The sequence below is a fragment of the Rousettus aegyptiacus genome, unplaced genomic scaffold (genome assembly GCF_014176215.1).
Source record: "Rousettus aegyptiacus isolate mRouAeg1 unplaced genomic scaffold, mRouAeg1.p scaffold_m13_p_1, whole genome shotgun sequence".
Lineage (NCBI taxonomy): Eukaryota > Metazoa > Chordata > Mammalia > Chiroptera > Pteropodidae > Rousettus > Rousettus aegyptiacus.
The window spans coordinates 14475624-14493899 of NW_023416284.1; the positions used below are offsets into that span (position 1 = coordinate 14475624).

The 18276-nt window shown below is 51.8% G+C and overlaps 3 protein-coding genes across 5 annotated transcripts; 2 read left to right on the plus strand and 1 right to left on the minus strand.

The window, feature by feature from the left end:
- The first annotated feature begins 21 nt into the window (after nucleotides 1-21).
- PITHD1 (PITH domain containing 1) lies at nucleotides 22-6219 on the plus strand. Its single transcript, XM_016126764.2, has 6 exons — nucleotides 22-313; nucleotides 1002-1045; nucleotides 1413-1490; nucleotides 3856-3960; nucleotides 4651-4759; nucleotides 5286-6219. The coding sequence occupies exons 1-6, from the start codon at nucleotides 116-118 to the stop codon at nucleotides 5385-5387; spliced, it is 636 nt and encodes a 211-aa protein (XP_015982250.1). The 5' UTR covers nucleotides 22-115; the 3' UTR covers nucleotides 5388-6219.
- A 122-nt stretch (nucleotides 6220-6341) lies between these two features.
- Nucleotides 6342-12809, plus strand: LYPLA2 (lysophospholipase 2). The gene is made up of 10 exons (XM_016126765.2): nucleotides 6342-8415; nucleotides 9886-9988; nucleotides 10226-10257; nucleotides 10382-10447; nucleotides 10935-10982; nucleotides 11083-11153; nucleotides 11313-11386; nucleotides 11473-11574; nucleotides 11678-11851; nucleotides 11939-12809. Exons 2-10 carry the CDS (start codon nucleotides 9911-9913, stop codon nucleotides 11987-11989), a joined length of 696 nt encoding a protein of 231 aa, XP_015982251.1. The 5' UTR covers nucleotides 6342-8415; nucleotides 9886-9910; the 3' UTR covers nucleotides 11990-12809.
- Nucleotides 12810-12864: 55 nt separating this feature from the next.
- Nucleotides 12865-17452, minus strand: GALE (UDP-galactose-4-epimerase). 3 transcript variants are annotated; one of them, XM_016126760.2, is made up of 11 exons: nucleotides 17338-17452; nucleotides 15497-15622; nucleotides 15226-15341; nucleotides 15033-15146; nucleotides 14623-14799; nucleotides 14241-14354; nucleotides 14084-14150; nucleotides 13912-13997; nucleotides 13724-13801; nucleotides 13396-13510; nucleotides 12865-13250 (listed from the first exon to the last, which is right to left on the minus strand). In XM_016126760.2, the coding sequence occupies exons 2-11, from the start codon at nucleotides 15615-15617 to the stop codon at nucleotides 13192-13194; spliced, it is 1047 nt and encodes a 348-aa protein (XP_015982246.1). In that variant the 5' UTR covers nucleotides 15618-15622; nucleotides 17338-17452; the 3' UTR covers nucleotides 12865-13191. The 3 variants fall into 3 exon arrangements, with proteins under 3 accessions (XP_015982246.1, XP_015982245.1, XP_036085920.1); XM_016126759.2 differs by having other exon boundaries at nucleotides 15497-15695; nucleotides 17338-17432; XM_036230027.1 differs by lacking the exons at nucleotides 14241-14354; nucleotides 17338-17452 and having other exon boundaries at nucleotides 15497-16882.
- Nucleotides 17453-18276: the final 824 nt, after the last annotated feature.

An 18276-nucleotide genomic window follows, 5' to 3' on the forward strand; every position in this document is an offset into this window, starting at 1 on the left:
CACAGGGGCGCCTTTTACGACGCAGCGGCCGCGGCGCGCTTGGCGGCCGGAGCGGAGCGAGCGCGGTGCGAACCGCGGAGACGGTTCGACAGGACGCGCGGGGGGCGACGTAGTTATGTCGCACGGACACAGCCACGGTGGGGGCGGCTGCCGGTGCGCGGCCGAACGGGAGGAGCCACCGGAGCAGCGCGGTCTGGCCTACGGCCTGTACCTGCGCATCGACCTGGAGCGGCTGCAGTGCCTCAACGAGAGCCGGGAGGGAAGCGGCCGCGGTGTCTTCAAGCCGTGGGAGGAGCGGACCGACCGCTCCAAGGTGGGCCTTTCGGGGCCTGGGGCGGGCCGAGGCGGGGTCCCCTGCGGGGCGTCAGGCCGCCCGTCTGCTCTGGCAGCCTCATTCCTGAAGTTAAAAATAACGACAGCGCGATTGCCAAGCCCTTTGCCGTGCCCCTTTCCTGCCACCCCTTTGGGAGCCGAACAGGATCGAGTCTCCTCATTTTGAAGAGAGAGAGGAACTGAGGCCCAGAGGAAAGGGGGCGCTTTGGCAGTGTACAGCCAACGTTCTGTTCCAGGGCTTCGGTGGGTAATGAGGGAGAATGGCCATGAGGGCGTTTTGCCTAACTTCTGACCGCTAGTTGCAGTGGCTGCCCGACCATATCACCTGATGAAGACCAAATACTAGCCCTAGGGAGCTGAAACCCTTTTATCCTATCTAGAGTATTTACCATTGTGGGGTCACAGCCATTTGAAAGTTGCGGCCCGCATATGCACAGATCTTTGCGCCCGATTTCAAGAGGCTAGTTGGCTCTGAAGTTCATTCACGGGCTCCGCAATAAGAACCCTCTGATTAAATGGTCTGTGGCTATTAAGTGCCGAAAAACCGAGAGAGGTTTACTGTTTATCTTATCGCACCCCACTTGTAGAACAGGGTAGAATGTACCTGAAATTGTAGGCTCTCAGCAAATATTTGTTGCTTTCTCCCTTCCCCTCCCCACCCCATCTAGTTTGTTGAGAGTGATGCAGATGAAGAGCTTCTGTTTAATATTCCGTAAGTATCTCCTTAGTGCTTGCCTCAGGCTAAATAGACTGTACCCAGTTGCTTTATCAGAATTCATTCATTGGTTGCGTCAAGAACCATATGTTTGTAGAAATGGGGTAAATTACTGTGGTGGGTTTAAGGAGGAAAACATCATAGCTTTCTCCGTGCAGACTGAAAAAGAGGTATTTGTTGAAAGATAAAAGTGAAGGTAAATTTCTTAGACTGCAGAATGTGGGCAGCAGACAGGATCTTAGAAATTATCTGGTACAAGTCTGACACATGAAGCCCAGAAAGGGGAAGGGTCTTGCCCAGAGTCACACAGATAAAGCAGAGGTTCAAAGCCACGTTGACAGCTGTATGTTTTGCATTCTGGCAGATTTACAGGCAACGTCAAGCTCAAAGGCATCATTATAATGGGAGAGGATGATGACTCGCACCCCTCTGAGATGAGACTGTAAGTGGAAAGGGCTTAGGCCCACAGGAAGCTTCTAATTCTCTTTTCTCTGGTAGCACTTCATTCCTGAATAATACTCTTTCCTTTTTATTGGGTTAAATATCCCCTTCCCCCCCTTAAAAAATCTTGGTCTAGTTCCGCATCAGAATACACTCATCTCTTCCTAAATTAATGAGTTTTTTAGATTAAGCATCTTTAAGAACAACAGTTTGTCTCTTTTCAAAGTGCTTGCTGTGGCACCATTTATTCAGAGAGCATCCTATAAATGCCAATTGTTGATGACTTTGCAATTTCCTTAATAACCCAGCTACAGATCTCAAGTGATCTTTATAGATTCTATTAGAGCTTCAAAATGGCCCCTTGCTATTTTATACAGTTATAATCTTTGTGTGTGTTTTGTTGACATGGAATTACTCCATTTATTTGTGTGGCCTTTAGTTAGTAAAATTCAGTATTCCTTTTGCAACACTGGATCTGTCGTCACTAGAACTGGTACTCCTTTTTAACAACTTGCTTAAAAGAAGAGAGAACTGCTTTTAGAGTGTTGGAGAAACAAATATCAGAACTTAAAATTTTTTTCCTGAAAAATTGATCAAATTAGAGACTCATTTATGTGGGAGATGGACTGACTTGAGAAGGCAACTAGACATATTGCTTTGTGGTTAAGATTGGGCTCCGGAATAAACTGCCGGGGTTCAAATTCTGGCGGTATCACTTGCTAGCTGCATGGCTTTGGGACATGACTTATCTTTTCTATGTCTCAATTTTCTCAGATGTTAAGTGTCAGTAGTAATAGTATGAAACTCATGTGATTGTGGAGAGAATTGAGGTAACAACATGTAAAGAGCTTGCAATGAGTCAGGAACACAGTAAGTGCCCAATTTTGGGAGAGCAGGTACAAGTGCTTGCATAGCCCTCAGTTCTAAGCACTTTACACATATACTTTATTGAAGCTGTCATTGATTATACCATTCCTTTATGTGCCATTAATAAAGAAAAAATATTGCCTGTTCAAATACGACATGTCATTGAAACATCCAGAAAAGTTAAATTGAGACTTAAATCAATGAAATTTGAACACAAGGTGTTAGATGATATTAAAGAATTGTTAATTTTTGTAAAATGATATGATAGGTATTTTTGAAAGAAGTTCTTTAAGAGATGCATACTGATATATTTATGAGTGAAATGATATGTTTAGGATTGCTTTAAAATATCAAGCACAAGATGGGGGAGATAGACAAAATTGGCATAATGTGGGTTACTGAAGCTGAGTGATAAGTGTTTGGAGATTTGTTATATTTGCTGCTTTCGTGTGTATTTGAAATTTTCCATGGTAAAATTGTTTTAATAGGTGTGTCTCTTAGAATTGATTCAATTTAATCTCCACATCAGCTATATGGGATATGTACTATCACTATCCCCATTTTACAGATGAGGAAACAGACACAGAGAGGTTAAATCACTTGTCCAAAATTATACAGCTGGTAAGCGACAGAGCCATTCTTTAAACTTTGGAAGTCTGGCTCCAGAGACACTGCTTTTAACTTCAGTGCTATACTGCCTCTCATAATGCTGCTCATAAATGTTCACCATTATTATTATTGTCTGCATTATTCTTAGAAACACTTTGAAGCAAACATTTGTTTTCTTAAATTCCATGCATTTTGCTGCAGCTAACATCGAGGCCCCTCCTGTGTGGGTGTGTTAATAAAACGCTCTAGAGATGATGGGGGTGTGTGTCTCTCCATCTTTTTGAAGTATAGAGGAGAAAGCGGTTTTTTGAAAAATTTTTTCTTCATTAGCACTTTTACTTGACTTTCCAAAAGCCCATTGTGAGTTTGCAGTCTTTTATGCTCTTTTCAAAACAGAAATCCCCAAATTGCATTTTTTTAAGAATTGTAATATGACCCATTACACAGGGTAATTTTGAACACAAGAAATGCTTGAGTGTTGGGTTACCTGATCTTATCTCTTAACTGTGTTTAATATGTTTCTGCCAAAATATTCCCCCCCACCATGAGTAAGCTGTTTTATTTAAACATCCTCAGCTTGGTCTGAATGCGCTGAGTTGCTTATTTTCTCCATGTATTCGCTGCATGTGACCTAGTTTGAGCTATCTCTTTGTGTATTGCTTCTCATGTGATCCTAACCCACTCAAAGATGCCATTGGCTTACGTTGCAATTCTCAGCTCTTTTCTTGTTGGATTAAAGATATTTGTGTGTAAATGCCAGTAAAATGCCATTTCCAAAGTTTGATCTTCGTTTGATAGAACCAAAAGCAGTTGAATCAATAGGAAGTTTTGAAAAACTGAAAAATGGGATAATGCACCTTTCTTGATTTTTCTTCCCTTTTTTTCTTTAGGTACAAGAACATTCCACAGATGTCCTTTGATGATACAGATAGGGAACCAGACCAGACCTTTAGTTTGAACCGGGACCTTACGGGAGAATTAGAATATGCTACAAAGTAAGCACTGGGCCTGTCTCCCACTCTCTGTGGCTTCTGAGGAACACCAGGCACTCCCTCATTTGCAGTGAGCATACATCCATTAGCACTTACCAGCCTTGCAATTTATTTTTGGCCCATCTCCTTCTCTTTCAACATCAGAAACGAGTTAACAATGGAGCAGGCTTGATCCTTGGTTTGGTCAGTTTTTGGCAGAGGTTCATTGCAAGCCACAGACTTGTTAACTCTAAGCAATTGGCACACCTGAATGAGTTCCTAGGTGGTCTTAGGAAAGATGTTTTCAGAATTCCTCTGTGCCCAGTTGGCTTACATTAGGCCAAGTCACACATGACTACCTTATTTCTTCACTGGTTCTCTCTCTTTCCCAAGGAGAGGTCAACACTGAACTTGCTTTAGAAACCCTGCTTGGTCATACAGCATTTCTTAATCCTGCTCCTTGAGGGCAGGGCCAGTGTTAATTTTTTTCGATCTCTGTTGCCTGGGGCAGGATCTGTTAAGTCCTCTTAGTAAATGTTCACAGAATTAATTGCTTGTCCAAAGGAAAAGAATGAGACATGAGACCCCAGGAATGTTCTCTGACATTTGCCTGTGTTTTACCACAAGTTGGAGGTTGAATTATTCTTAACATGTAGTCAAATACTCTCTGAACTCTAACCTATGTCTTCTCTCCCCTATTCTTTCCTCCTCTAGAATTTCTCGTTTTTCCAATGTCTATCATCTCTCAATTCATATTTCAAAAAACTTTGGAGCAGATACCACAAAGGTCTTTTATATTGGCCTGAGAGGAGAATGGACTGAGGTAAGACAGGGTTGGAAACCCTCCAATATTTGCATGTATCTGCATGCTGTGGTAGTGAGAGCTTTAAGGAAAGGAAAAAGAGCAAATTGAAACATTGCTTGCTCCCAGTCTGTTCATAATTTTCTTGGTTTCACTACTGTAAACTCCCTCTCATTTGACAGGCAGTAGGTATTTTTAAGGGGGTGGGAATAGTACAGTTAATACCAATTTAGTTTTTCACTTTAAAATTCTTTCCTTCATTCAACATTTTGGATAACCTTTCTTGTTCCAGGCATCAGCAATAAGATAGTTGATAAACAAGCTAGACATGGTCCTCTTCTCATGTTGCCTCCAGTATAGGGAGGGGAATGAATCTTCTGAGTTATGGGGTGAATCAGTAATGATCTCTGCAGGCTTCTCAAGAGAAAAAGTATCAGAAGGGGAAAGAGATTAGATGATGACATCTAGAAATGTTCCTGAATAAGGACTCCTCCAATGTATGGTCTGGGAAATGGCCAGGTGACCCAGCCTCTCCATTTTCTTGCAGCTTCGCCGACATGAGGTGACCATCTGCAATTATGAAGCATCGGCCAACCCAGCAGACCACAGGGTCCATCAGGTTACCCCACAGACACACTTCATTTCCTAAGGGCTGGCCATGGTTCCCACAGAGGCCCTGTGTCAGTGACGATGTATGACAACCTGTTGGGAAGGACAAAAAGATGGGGCTCCGGAGAGAGTTGGCTGCCACAGCCTCTGCCAAGCTTTGTCTTTAGGGCTTGCTGCAGAAACCTGGTCTATGGAAGACACCACACCACCAGAGAGGGTTGTGTGGGTGCCAAGGGGACAATCATTGTTCCTAGGGCCCTGTAGAAATTGGGTCTTGGGCTGGTCAGCATCTGGCAGTCATGGATAATGCCTGCCTTTCCTGTCAGTGTGGCCGTGGGATTCCAGGTGTCTTGTTTTTATGGCAGGATTTTTTGTGTGACTTGTTTTTTAAAAATGGAAACTATTCCTGGGCTGCAGTAAACTTTTTGAAGCCTCAGCATTGTGTTTGTATTAGCCATCAAGAGGGTCTCCAACTAGAATTTCACGTCCCTGCTTGCTCTTTCTCCCTGTCATCGTTCAACATTCTTGTCAAGTTGCCCAGCTTGGAGTTGTCTGTAATGCACTAATGTCCCATGGTTATAGCTAGAAGAGCAGATGATGCTTAATTAAGAGCTTGAGGAGAAGGTCTTCTTTTCCTTTTGCCTAGCTACGCAGTGTGGGGAGAGGATGGGTGTCATTACTTCGTTTCGGGTATCTTGGTCGAGGTAAGATTGGGACTTAGTTAAGATTCCCCTTGGGACGACCTTAATGTTTATTAGCTTCTAACTAGTGTTGTAAGACCAGTGCCAGAATTTGGAGATCTCAGTTCTTCTTTTCATGGCTTTTTATTCACTGTGACTAATAAGCTTCCTAATAAATCCTTGCCAGACTTACTGTTTGTATATTCTTTTGAGTTCTTGGTAGTACTGATGAAGCTTACTTTACCAGGACCTATATGGAACTTTGAAATTTGTTATTGTTTTGGATCAGTTAGATTGTAAATGTGACATTTATATCAAGACTAGATCAGTTTCTCCAGGAAAGGTCAAGCTTAATTCTGTACAGTAGGCTAAAAACATTCTTACACCCACCCACTCACATTTTATAAAGAGGAGGGCAAGGTTAAGTACCTATATTTCATTTCTCATGAAAAGAAATAACTTGTAGAGTGACATTTACAAAAATGAGGAAGAACAGGTTCTGGAGCTCATCAGAAGAAACGAGGGCAAGGAAAGTGAGTGAGCAGCAAATGCAGTCTGAACTTGGACCCAAGACTTTGGACTTAAATTTTGAAATTTAGGAGAGCAATTGGAGAAAATTTAAGTATCTACAAAGGGAAGATTTCAAATGGTCGTTATTCTTTCCCTTGCAAAAAATAGGAACAGTTGATAATGGGAACTGGTGTTGAAACTAATCCTTGAAAGAGTTCCTCTGAGGAATTAGCCCACACTGTTGTTGGGAGGTTATGCCCATTACTTCTCCAGACTGTCCTAAGTAAATCCTGCCACCACCAAGCTTTGTCGGGCTTCAAAATTTCCAAAATACACCTTGAAATCAACCTGAATGAAAGTGCAGTTTTTTATACACTAAGGGTCCTACTCAAATCTCAGTTACAGCCACAGCCTCTATTTCAGTTGGATCATGTTGAAGATAAATGAAGGGTTATGCTTTAATTTAGAGTAGGGGAAAATATAACGTTAGAAATCTTAACAGCAAGATAGTCCTTTATTAATTTCACTGATTAAAGCGCTAATCACAGCCTCAGATTGAGCCTCTGAATTGGCAGCTTCACTCAAGAATACTCAAAGTGCCTCTGTGTCTCAGGTGGTTGGGAGTGCAGGAAGAATTCGTTCTTCCATCAGCAGGCTCAGTAGGTATTCATTTGAGAGTGAAAGCAGCTGTGTTATCTTCACCCACTCACCCCCTGACATCTGATGGTCCTGGGTCTTGGCCTGCTGTGGGCCTCCGGATCCAAAGTTTTCCTGCTTCCTGCTCCAAATCCTGGTATCTCTATGACCTGTTGAGCTTCCAAGATTACTATTTTCTTTCAGTTCAAAGAAACACATGTAGGTTATGCTGAGGGATGAGCATGACTCATTCCATGTTTGCAGATGCCCACATGTTGTTTCAGGGACATGGTCCTTCAACTTGGCCTGCCTTTCCAGCCTTTCTGTGGACGCTGAGCCCTAGTTCCACCTAGTTACAGTGCAATGAGGAATAAAGGGTCAATCAGTTGTGCCCGAATGAAGCCCTTTTAACATCTGGAGCTCATCGGTGGTGGTATTCTGTGCAGTCTGCATGGCATTGCTTGAGGGCAGGGCTAAGAACACTGCTGTCTGTCCAGCTGTCCTGCTATGGCCGGTGTTATTTTCCCAGGGTCCTTTTTAAAGTCATTAAGGTCTCAAATTGATTTTAGTGTATGAAGCATTTTCACATGACCTCATTTGAGCCTACCAGCAAAGCTGCGAAGTAGGGTGGTTATAAAGTGTTTTTATAGCCCAAGAAGCAGGTGCAGAGGCAGCATTACAGTGTAATCCCGAGGTTGCTATTTACTTCTCCCTGGGCCTGTTGCCTCATCTTTAAAATAAGACTAAAGTACTAGATAGTTTCTAAAGATCTTTTCAGTTTAGCATAGGATTCCATCCATGATCTTGGCATAGGTCATGAAAATAAGTGCTGAAGATCCAAGACCATAATGAAGTGCCACTCGTGGGGATGGGAAGGTGGGAAACTTTATGCTTCTGTGAGGAATGCCTGTCTTTCCGGATAGCTTTCCTCCAGGAGGCGCATGGGTGGCGGCAGCAAGCGGGAGTCTCGGATGCATTGTCTGGATTCTGCAGGTGACTCCGGATCTTAATTACCGCGAGTGGCCCCACCGTATCCAACATGGCAGCTCCTATCTAGTGAAACCCTGACGCCCACTTCCGGGTTCCGTACCACTGGCCAGGCTACTTCCGGCAGCGCGATGGCTGGGTCCCCGGGACTTGAACGGAAGTTCCGGCGGGGGCGGCCGAGGGGGAAGAGTGTGTGTCTGTGCGGGAGAAAGAGGAGAATCGCCCGAGAGGTCTCGAAACGCCCAGGGAGTGGAGGTACCCTCGTCCCGGGCCAGCAGGCAGAGGGAGGGCACTGGAGGAGATCGGACCGCCGCGAGGGTCCTGGCGAGTGGGGAGGGGGAAACCGCAATCATGAGAGATGGGGGTGGGGAGTGAGGTGCAAAGAGGCGCTGGCCAGCCTTGGAGACTTTGGGGATAGAAAGGGGTAATAAGTGGGGGTCCGGGTGTGATGAGAGGGACTTAGGGTCGGAAGTAGAAGATCCCATTGTGGGGCGGGGGCTCCTCAGGGTCAAAGGTAGAACGCCCCTTTGTGGGCAGGAGCGAGTCCTGGGTCAGGGTAGAAAATGTCACTATAAGGAAGAGGTGATTCTTAGTCGGAGCAGAAGTTTGCATTGTGGGAAGCAGGAGACCCTGGAATAGGGTGGAAGTTTTTACTGTGGGGAGGGAGACCCCAGTTTGAGGGGGGCACCACTCCGAGAAGGTGGGATCCTGGGGTGAGAGGTGGAGTAGCCGGGTAGGGAAGGAAGGGACTCCCAGCCTAGGGCGAAAGGTGCATTCCCCTGTGGGAGGAGGAACCCCAGGGTCAGAGGTAAGGGATCCCACTTTGGAGAGATGCACTTGAGATCAGAGAGGAAAGGTGGAAGCCAATTGGAAGGGGTGGGCGCTGCAGGGAGCAGTAGGCACTTAGGGACAGGTAGTGGAAGCTTCTGAGGAGTTTGGAGGATGCTAAGGATAGGGAGAAGCCAGCCAACTGGACATTCTTTTGTGTGTTCAGGAGTCCCGGTGTGTGGTCAAGCTGGGGGACCCATTTGGAGTTAGTGGGAAGCAGCAGGTTGCCCATTCAGGGGTGCATGGGGCACCGGGTAAGGGGTGGGTGGTGGACCAGAGTCCTTGTGCCTTCTGGGGACACGGGCAGCCCCCTGGGGCTCTGGGAATGGCTGAGCGAGAAACTGCTGTGAAGGCCGGATGGGGACCGGATGGGAGTGAGGTTGGAGAAAATGCGTGTGTGTGTATGGGGTGGGGGGAAGGTTAGGGGCTGGAAGCATATCTCCCTAGCATTTTTCTCCCCTTCATTTCCCAGCAGGGCTGGGATTTGGGGAGGAGGGGACCCATGGGTTCTAGAGAAGGGGGATGATTGGAGAGGTGGGAGGAGGCAGCTACCAGCTGAGGACTGTTAGGTGCAGGGAAGCCAGCAGATGATGCCCTGGCTTCTCCCCTCCACAGTCCCTAAGCCCTGCTTCTGTCCATCAGCCTCAGGGTGTGTAGTGGCCAAAACCAAGGGTACTAGGGGGCCACCTCTGCTTCTCAGCCCTGGAATGTAGGCAAACTTCCTACCTGCTCTGGCCTGGGACTTCTTGTCTGCCTTCCTTTTGTGCCCAGGACAGAACCTGGGGTGCTGTTCGGGGCTGATGGCCTGGGTGGGCCCTGAGTTTGAGGCTTTCCCCTGTGTCAGGAATCTTTCTCCTGCCTGGGCTTGCTCTTGACCACTCACTTGAATTCGCACAGGCCCCAGCCTGGAGCCCTGCAGTGTATGTGTGGTAACACCATGTCTGTGCCCCTGCTCACTGATGCTGCCACTGTGTCTGGAGCTGAGCGGGAAACGGCCGCGGTAAGGGTCTGCTCCTAGCTGGAGGAGGTGTGGGAAAAATGGAGGTGGCAGTGATGAGAGAGAGGGGAGTAGCCTGAAGCCAGGAGGCAGGGCGTTAATAACCTCTTTGGCTGCTACCTCAGTTGCTTCCAGGTCCTTGGGGGTGGGGGAGGAGTGGCCAGAAGTTGGAGGACAGTGAGGAATGATAACAAGATGACTGGCCTCTTCCCCATCTCCCCGTCTCTGATCCTTTTCCAGGTTATTTTTTTACATGGACTTGGAGATACAGGGTGAGTAAGCTGGGGAGGTGTCTCCCCTGGGGAGGTGGGGAAGGGCCCAGTGGGCAGGGTTGGAGAGGCCTGTGCCTTCCCTTTCTTCTCCGCATTGTTGCCTTTTCTTCCTTCTCTCTTACAGGCACAGCTGGGCTGACGCCCTCTCCACCATCCGGCTCCCTCACGTCAAGTACATCTGTCCCCATGCGTGAGTGTTACCCTAGCAAGGGAGGGGCTGAGGATGGCATCTGCTTGGGGTGGGGGGTGGTCCTATGGTCTTAGGTCTGGTCCGTTTCGCCAGCTGCATCCTGGGGCCTGGGCCCTGGGCAGTCAGAAGTACCATTTTCAGCCTTCACTCCTGTGGAGCCCCTAGGAATAGTGTCTAGCCCCAGCGTAAGGCCTCCTAGACCTGAGACCTCCAAGAACCAGTGCCCCCTTTTCCCATTCCCCAAGTACTCACCTACCAAGCTGGAACCCCGTCATGTTGGGTGCTGCGCTCTGCTTCTCCATTGCTATTGCTGATGCCCCAACCACCGCTTCCAGCCCCACGTGGCAGGTTGCCTGGCAACACCTTAAACACAGGCCCTGCCTGCTGGGAGGGGCCCCCAGGGACTGCTCTGCCCCCTCCTGGGCTCACTGCTATGGCTTCCTTATCCCTCCGGAACATGATGGCCCTTCCTGCTATTCTTCCCCAGGCCTCGGATCCCTGTGACACTCAACATGAAGATGGTGATGCCCTCCTGGTAAATTTGGGGAGGGGGAAATGAGGAAATGGGAGTTAAGAGAGCTGTAGGCGGCTGGCCCAGGGTCTTCCAGTAGCTGCCAATGCCTCTGCTTTCCCAGGTTTGACCTGATAGGGCTAAGTCCAGATGCTCCAGAGGACGAGGCTGGCATTAAGAAGGCCGCAGAGAACAGTAAGGCCCCAGCCCCCCTTGAGCATCCTTCCTCCTCCTCCTCCTCCTCCTCCTCCGCCCCTGCCCCCAGGAAAGTGTTGGGCACTACCTCTGTCTGGCTCCCTTCCCCGGGCCCCTCTAGCAATTTTCTCCCTACCCAGTCATGCCCCCTCCTCCCAGTAAAGGCCTTGATTGAGCACGAGATGAAGAATGGGATCCCTGCCAATCGTATCGTCCTGGGAGGCTTTTCACAGGTGAGGGGAGAGAGAGGGTGGTGGGTGGCAAGTAAGTGAGCAGGTGAGCCGTGCCCTCATGAGTCCTCATTCTCTCCTCCCTCCAGGGTGGGGCCTTGTCCCTTTACACGGCCCTCACCTGCCCCCACCCTCTGGCTGGCATCGTGGCATTGAGCTGTTGGCTGCCTCTGCACCGGGCATTCCCCCAGGTGAGTGTCTCTATAATCCCCCTCTTGCCCTTTGAGTCTCCTTGTAGCTTTGGGATTGTGCTGAAGCACTGGCTTTGCCCTCTGAGTCTTGACTGGCCCACAGGCAGCCAACGGCAGTGCCAAGGACCTGGCCATCCTTCAGTGCCATGGGGAGCTAGACCCCATGGTTCCCGTACGGTTTGGGGCCCTCACGGCTGAGAAGCTCCGGTCCGTTGTCACACCCGCCAGGGTCCAGTTCAAGACTTACCCAGGTGTCATGCACAGCTCCTGTCCTCAGGTCAGTGGTGAGGGGTCACTTCCTGCTCCTACCTCTCTCCCTCCTCCCTCCAGCCAGGAGCCTCTCACAATCCCCTTTTCCTCCCAGGAGATGGCAGCTGTGAAGGAGTTTCTTGAGAAGCTGCTGCCTCCTGTCTAACCAGAGTTGCTGGCTCCCAGCACAGTCCCCCAGCTCACAGGGGACCCAGCACATGTGGCACCATCTTGGATCTGAGCCGGTCGAGCCCCTGTCCCTACCCTCCCTGACCTGTCCTCTTCCCATAGGCCTCTGGGGCAGGCTGGCCAAGGCCTAGCCAGGCCTTCCTTCTTGGCCTCAGCCACCTGGCTGTCTTCAGCAGGGTGTAGGCTGCTTTCCTCTCCCATTTCCCTGGAGGTGGGCCCCCCTGGCAGCAGTATTGGAGGGGCTGTAGGCAGCGGGAGAAGGGGCCCAGCCGCTGACCCACTCACTCAGGACCTCATTCACTAGCCCCGCTTTGGGCCCCCTCCTGTGACCTCAGGGTTTGGCCCAGGGGGCCCTCCCAGGCCCCACCTACCCCCCAAACCCCCCCAACTGATTCTGCCCAGATAATCGTGTGTCACTTCTGCCTCCACTCTAGCTGCTTCTCAATCATGAATGTGTCTGTGGCCCCCGGCCCCCTTGCTGCTGTGGGCTACCTGCCCCTGGGCAGAAGTGTTGGTGAGGGGGCGGAGTCCTTGGTGGGGGGCCTTCCTTCAACCCTTTCTGACTTGGGGGCTGGGCCCTGCCTCCCCATTACCTTCCTCCCCTACAGGCCTGGAGCCTGCAGGGCTGGACTGAGGCTCAAGGTCTCCCCCAGCCGTCTCACCCTCACATCCCCACTCTAGGATCAGGGGAAGGCGGGGAGGAGTTGTGTCTTGTCTTCTGTCTCCATGTGGTTTTGGGTGTTTTTCTTGTTGTGTCCTGGATTCCGATAAAATTAAAGAAATTGCTTCAACTCTCAGACCTGGCTGATTCTATCCCAGGGGTAGAGAGTGACTATATGTGAAAATCTGCTCTAGTGTAAGAAAACTTTTTATTTTAAATACTTTGGAGAGTGTATTCATAGCAGTATAAATTAGTGCCAGGGAGGAGGGTGTTTTGTCTTAGGGCCCTGCCTCCCCCACTCACTCTTGGTGATCCTGATGGCTTCCTGGACTCTGGAAGAGAAGAATTAGAGACCCCCAACTCCTGGTCAGTGGAGCCCTTGGCCTCATGCCTGGTAGGCTGAGCGAGCTGGCTGTTGTCTGAGGTAGGGCAGGCTCTGAGGCCCCTGGGTTCCTGTCAGATGCTGGAGAGCAGGCAGTTGTTTCTCGTCCTTTTCTGGTCCATGGTAGGGGAGAATGTCAGGCCTGTGCACCAAAACCTGAAGGATTCTGCTTCTGCCAGCGCCATAGATCTTCACCTGCAATGGGGCCAAGTGTGTGGTCGGGGTCCGCATTGGAATGCAGGGCCCCCACCACTTCAGGTAGCCCAGGGTGGGTATACCCAGACCAGATCAGCCCCCTTCTAGCCTCTGGCATTCTCCCAGGGGTTGGGCTAGCACTCACACATTCTGTCCAGCCCTAAGGCTGCTGTCCAGCCCAGCTCCTGGAGGGCCAGGCTGGGGTTGGCGTAGCAGGCAGCCACATCGCCTTCCCGCCGTGCCACTACCTTGTATGGGATCTGCAAGAGAGGGGGCAGTTGTAGCTCAGCTGTCTCACCAGCCAGCTGCTGACCAGGCCCTCAGGAAAGAGGGGTGCAGCGGAAGAGCTCTCTCCTAGCTCACAGCCACCTAGCACTAAGGCTGAGTAGGCGGGGCAGCGCCCATCAGGTAGACTAGTGCGAGGGGCCAGGTCTGCTGCTGAGAGTCAGGGCAGGGGCAGGTGGATGGCCTACCTTCCTCCCAGAGGCCTTCTCCATAGCCCGGACCATCTGCAGCACCGAATAGCCCGTGCCTGTGCCCAGGTTGTAGATCTGCCCAGGAGAGAACAGGGACTGTGGAAGGGGAGGGACTGACCACTCCTCTGGGCCCCATCTGCCCAGGGCTCCATCTCCCTCCCCTCGCTTCTCCTTTCTCTCCCTACCCGGCAGCCACACTGCTCCTTCAGTTTCCTCAAGGCCGCGATGTGGCCCTTGGCTAGATCCACCACATGGATATAATCCCGGACACCTGCAGAAGAGGTGGTTGGGTGGGACAGTTCAGTACAGTCCTACCTCTTAACTCTCACTCCTGGATCCTCCTGGTCCTGAGCTCACCTGTGCCATCCTCTGTGTCATAGTCATCGCCAAAGACATTCAGTGTCTCCCGTCGCCCAATCGCCACCTGGAGTAGAGGTCAAGTTAGCTCTTTCTTGGCCCTCAGCACCGTTATGCCCCTCAACCCTAGGGCCACCCTGTCTTTCCCCTTCCTTACTTGGGAGACATAGGGCATGAGGTTGTTAGGGATGCCCTGGGGATCCTCGCCGATGCAGCCAGAGGCATGGGCGCCTGTGGGGTTGAAATATCGCAGCAGCACTGCATTCCAGGCCTGTGGGACACAGGTCAGATGATGGGGTGCGAGGGCGCAGGCTGTGTCCCAACTGGATCCAGAGCCCTTTACCTCCCGTGACTCCCCATGCCTGTTCTCTATCCCTAAAAAGGGACAGGGGATCAGACCCTCCCCCCAGTGCTGTGACCTTGGATAGTTAGTGCCACAAGAAGGAAGTGCCTAGCTTCCTTCTTGATGAGGGTTGCTCAGGATCCCATCCTCAGGCACATAGGGGCAGAGCCAGGGCTGGGTCAAGGAGAGCCCTCACCTTGTCTGCCTGGCACAGGTCCCGGATCATTTCCTCAATGAAGAACTTGGACTTGCCATAGGGGTTGGTACAGCCACCCGTGGGGTGGGCCTCGTCCAGGGGCAGGTACTGGGGGTTGCCATACACAGTAGCCGAGCTGCTGAATACCAGGTTCTTCACCCCGTGGGCCCTCATGATCTGGCCGTGGAGGGGAGGCGTCAGTTGCTTCTGCCTCACACGTTATTCCCACCCCCTTACTCCTGCACAGGCAGGTGGGGCTGAGGTATGGGCACTCCCATTTACAGATGGGGAGGCAGGCTGAGAGGTAAAGAAAGACATGTGTCCAAGATGATACAGCTTGGGACCTGCCTGACTGCCCACGGTGCTCGGTACCGCCCTCCCAGTGTCTGTGTCCTTGACCCTTGTCTCACCTCCAGAAGCTGGATGGTTCCTGTCAGATTAACTCTGTAATAATCCAGAGGCTTCTGCACTGACTCGCCCACGGCTTTGAGCCCCGCAAAGTGGATGACAGCCATAAAGCTGTGCTGCAGGGGCAAAGCCAGGGTCGGAAGTTGCTTTACAGATTCTGGCCCTCGGCAGTGTCCCCTGCCTGCCAAGCCCCACCTTCTTGAAGAGACGCTCCAGGGCTGCCTGGTCCAAGATGTCCATCTCCTCGAATTCCAAAGAGCGGCCTGTCAGCTCCTGAACCCGCCGCAGGCTCTCAGGCATGGAGCCCTCTCCTGGTTGGGCACATGAAGGCCATCAAAATCAGGAGATGGGAGTGTTCAGTTCCCACAGGACTAGCCAGACACACATCCCTCGGAGGGAGAGGTGGAATCCAGAGTTTTACCTCCATACCCTCCAGAAGCCCCAGCCCCTGGCACCCCACACTCACCACGGATGGCATTATGGAAGTTGTCGATGACCACGGGCAAATAGCCTGCCTCCAGAAGCTCGAGCACCGTGTGGCTGCCAATGTAGCCAGCCCCGCCTGTTACCAGCACCTTCTCTGCCATCGCACCTGGCCCAGGACACAGAGTCTTAGAGGTGGCTGAGGCTGCTCACTCAGGGCATCCATCCAGTTGGATTCTGACCTTGGAGGGAGGCAGTAGTGTGTCCTGTATGATAGGGTGGCTCTGGAGGCAGCCCTGGTCCAAGTCTGGATACTGTAACTTTTTGGTCTTAGGCCTTAGAGATAGATCATTTATCCTCTCTTGGCCTCAGTTTTTACCTTTATAAGATAGAACTTATACAAATACCATATGGTAGTGTAAGGGTTAAATGAGGTGCTATTTTAAAGGCTTGCCACATGGTCAGTGTGGGAAGACTGTGGTACAGGTGCCATATTTTCTAGTCCCAACTAACCCGAGGTTGGGAAGATGGAACCTAAGCTTCCACACTGCCGTTCGCAAGGTGTCTAGAAACTGATAGTTCTGGGCAGAAGCAAACATAGCAGCAGCACTGGGACTCCAAGAGCTCAGGAAGGGGTTCTGTCTGCTCAGACTCAGGCCTTTCCAGTCTCTGCCATCCCTAGGTGTAAACTGGCTCCTGGGCTCAGTGTAATACCTCCTGATACACCCAGCCCCGCTGACTCCCTCTCCCTCAAACGTCAGCTGGGAGAGAGCAGGAAATGTACTAGATGGCCTCAGGGTGGGGTCTTTTGCCAGACAGGCTGAACCCAGCTCTGGGGCTGCAGCACTGCAGTCCTGAAATGGGCCCCACCCCAGGTCAGCAAGGCTGGTTCAGCCTCTGCCCATGCCAGGACTAGCCGCATAACTTGCGCCGCTTGAAACTAAGGGTCCCGCCCAACTCCAGCACTGAGCTGGCTGGTGTAGACGTGGCACAGGCGCCGACTCCGCCGCAAGGTGTGCACCCCGCCCTGAACAAACTCTGCGGGCAGAGGGGGTGGAAGCCCCAGACACTGAGGCCTTTCATTCGGGACGGCCTGGCCCGCGGCCCCCTTCCTCCAGGCTGCCTCAGTCCCCTCCTGGGCTCATCCAGCTCCAACCAATTTGGCTGAGCGCCCGCGGTGTGCCAGGCTCTGTACCGGACACGTTTGCATTATTTTCTTGAATTCCTCCCACATCCTAATGAGGCAGATAGCACTGTCACTTTACACACTAGTACACTAAGGTCAGAGAGGTGAAGTAATTGGCCTGCGGTCACACAGCTATTGATAGCTGGTCTGGAATCGATTTCCAGGCTCGCAGGTGAGTCCGTCACCCAAGCTCTCCCTTTCCCCCACTGCTTCCGGATGGACTCTGTTCCGGACGCCGAAGCCGTCCCTACCCCACCCCCTACCCCACCCCCAACCCCGCCCCGCCGAGGTCCGCGCACTGTGCGGATCCCCGAAAGTGGTCGCGAGGGTGCCCTGGGAGGCAGGAAGGTTGGTGCAGCCTCGCCCGGACAGGCAGGGCGACCTAGGTCAGCAGTCGCCTCCTCAGTTTTCCCAGCCTGCATAATGGAAGGGAAGAGGCGCTGGGTCTCGCGCAGGAATTAGTGCTATGACTCGGGGTGGGGTGCGCAAGGAATCCCTAGGCCAGGAATGAATGAACCCCAGGCCGCCCCAGCCACTGCAGCCGGAGCGAGGAGCAGCGGAAACTGGAAGCAGCGGGGGCGGGCCTGCCTGGCAGGACTCTGCCCAGGATGCCGCCCGGACCCCGAAGGCCTCCCTTGCTCCCCGCAGACCACCCTGCTCCTCGCGAGCCCTCCCGGCCCCACATTTTCCTCGAGAACCTGCTTGGGACCCGGCGTCCCGCGCTGCCTCCAGAGGAGCCGCCTCCTGTGCTCGGAGCCCAGGTCCCTTTAAGGGCCTGCGGCCCACCTGGTCCCGCCCCCTTCACGCCCCCAGGTAACGTGTCACTCTAGAGGCCGCACTACGGAGCGCCGGGGGGACAAACGGCGCTGCGGCTTCAAGGCGCCTGCGCAGCGAGCTCCTGTACGGACTTGCTGAGCCCGCACGGTCCAGTGCTGGAGCAGTCGGCGGAGGGTAGGGCCCGGGAGCCGAGCGTGCCCAGATCCCCGCGCCAGGCGCGAGTTTTCGTCCCGACCCCTGGAAACAGGCGTCCCGGGGCAGGCGGAGGGCAGCGCGCGGGTAGATGGGGTTCGTCGGGGCCGCCGGGCAGCTGTCCTGGGGCAGAGCCCACGAACCTGGCTCCCCTGTCACCCGTAGGTTTCCCAATGTTTTTGTATTTGCCAAACCCTTTCTTCGGAGTGAGCCTTACATGAAATACACGACTGCGTGGAACGGAAGCAGTAGGAGGCGGCGCTGACTGAAGGGAATGGTGGGGGGCGCCCAGAGGCTGCGGGTTCTGGGAAGTCCAGTTTGAAAACCTACCAGAGCTGGAAGGAGCTCTGAAGCTAAAGTGGGAATCACAGTGCTAATTGGATTCAGCCTTCACACAAAACGTGGCGCCTAGAGGGAATGGTTTGTCTGCACCCTGCCTACCACAGTGGGTTAGAAAAATGTTTCTGTTTAAAGATTAAGGTAGGGCTAGGGAATGATGTGTATAGAGAGAGGCATGACATACCGACTGATGAAACCTGGGCAAAGAAATAAACGCACAAGTGTTTCCCAAAGCTTGGAATGCCCCGGGCCTGCCCGAGTCCAGCAAGGACGAGTGATGGTTTGCAGAGCTTGAGCTACAAAGAGCTCAGGCCGACCAGATGCAGGCT

What these genes read in the sequence shown, in the direction of transcription:
- LYPLA2 (XM_016126765.2), top strand. Translation starts at nt 9,911, where the DNA reads ATGTGTGGTAACACCATGTCTGTGCCCCTGCTCACTGATGCTGCCACT. An exon ending in CTGAGCGGGAAACGGCCGCG is followed by an intron (nt 9,989 to 10,225) that starts GTAAGGGTCTGC and finishes ATCCTTTTCCAG; the next exon opens with GTTATTTTTTTACATGGACT. An exon ending in TGCACAGCTCCTGTCCTCAG is followed by an intron (nt 11,852 to 11,938) that starts GTCAGTGGTGAG and finishes TTTTCCTCCCAG; the next exon opens with GAGATGGCAGCTGTGAAGGA.
- PITHD1 (XM_016126764.2), top strand. Translation starts at nt 116, where the DNA reads ATGTCGCACGGACACAGCCACGGTGGGGGCGGCTGCCGGTGCGCGGCC. An exon ending in AGCGGACCGACCGCTCCAAG is followed by an intron (nt 314 to 1,001) that starts GTGGGCCTTTCG and finishes CACCCCATCTAG; the next exon opens with TTTGTTGAGAGTGATGCAGA. An exon ending in GAATTAGAATATGCTACAAA is followed by an intron (nt 3,961 to 4,650) that starts GTAAGCACTGGG and finishes TTCCTCCTCTAG; the next exon opens with AATTTCTCGTTTTTCCAATG.
- GALE (XM_016126760.2), bottom strand. Translation starts at nt 15,617, where the DNA reads ATGGCAGAGAAGGTGCTGGTAACAGGCGGGGCTGGCTACATTGGCAGC. An exon ending in GAACCATCCAGCTTCTGGAG is followed by an intron (nt 14,800 to 15,032) that starts GTGAGACAAGGG and finishes CTCCACGGCCAG; the next exon opens with ATCATGAGGGCCCACGGGGT. An exon ending in AGAAGGCCTCTGGGAGGAAG is followed by an intron (nt 13,511 to 13,723) that starts GTAGGCCATCCA and finishes CCTCTCTTGCAG; the next exon opens with ATCCCATACAAGGTAGTGGC.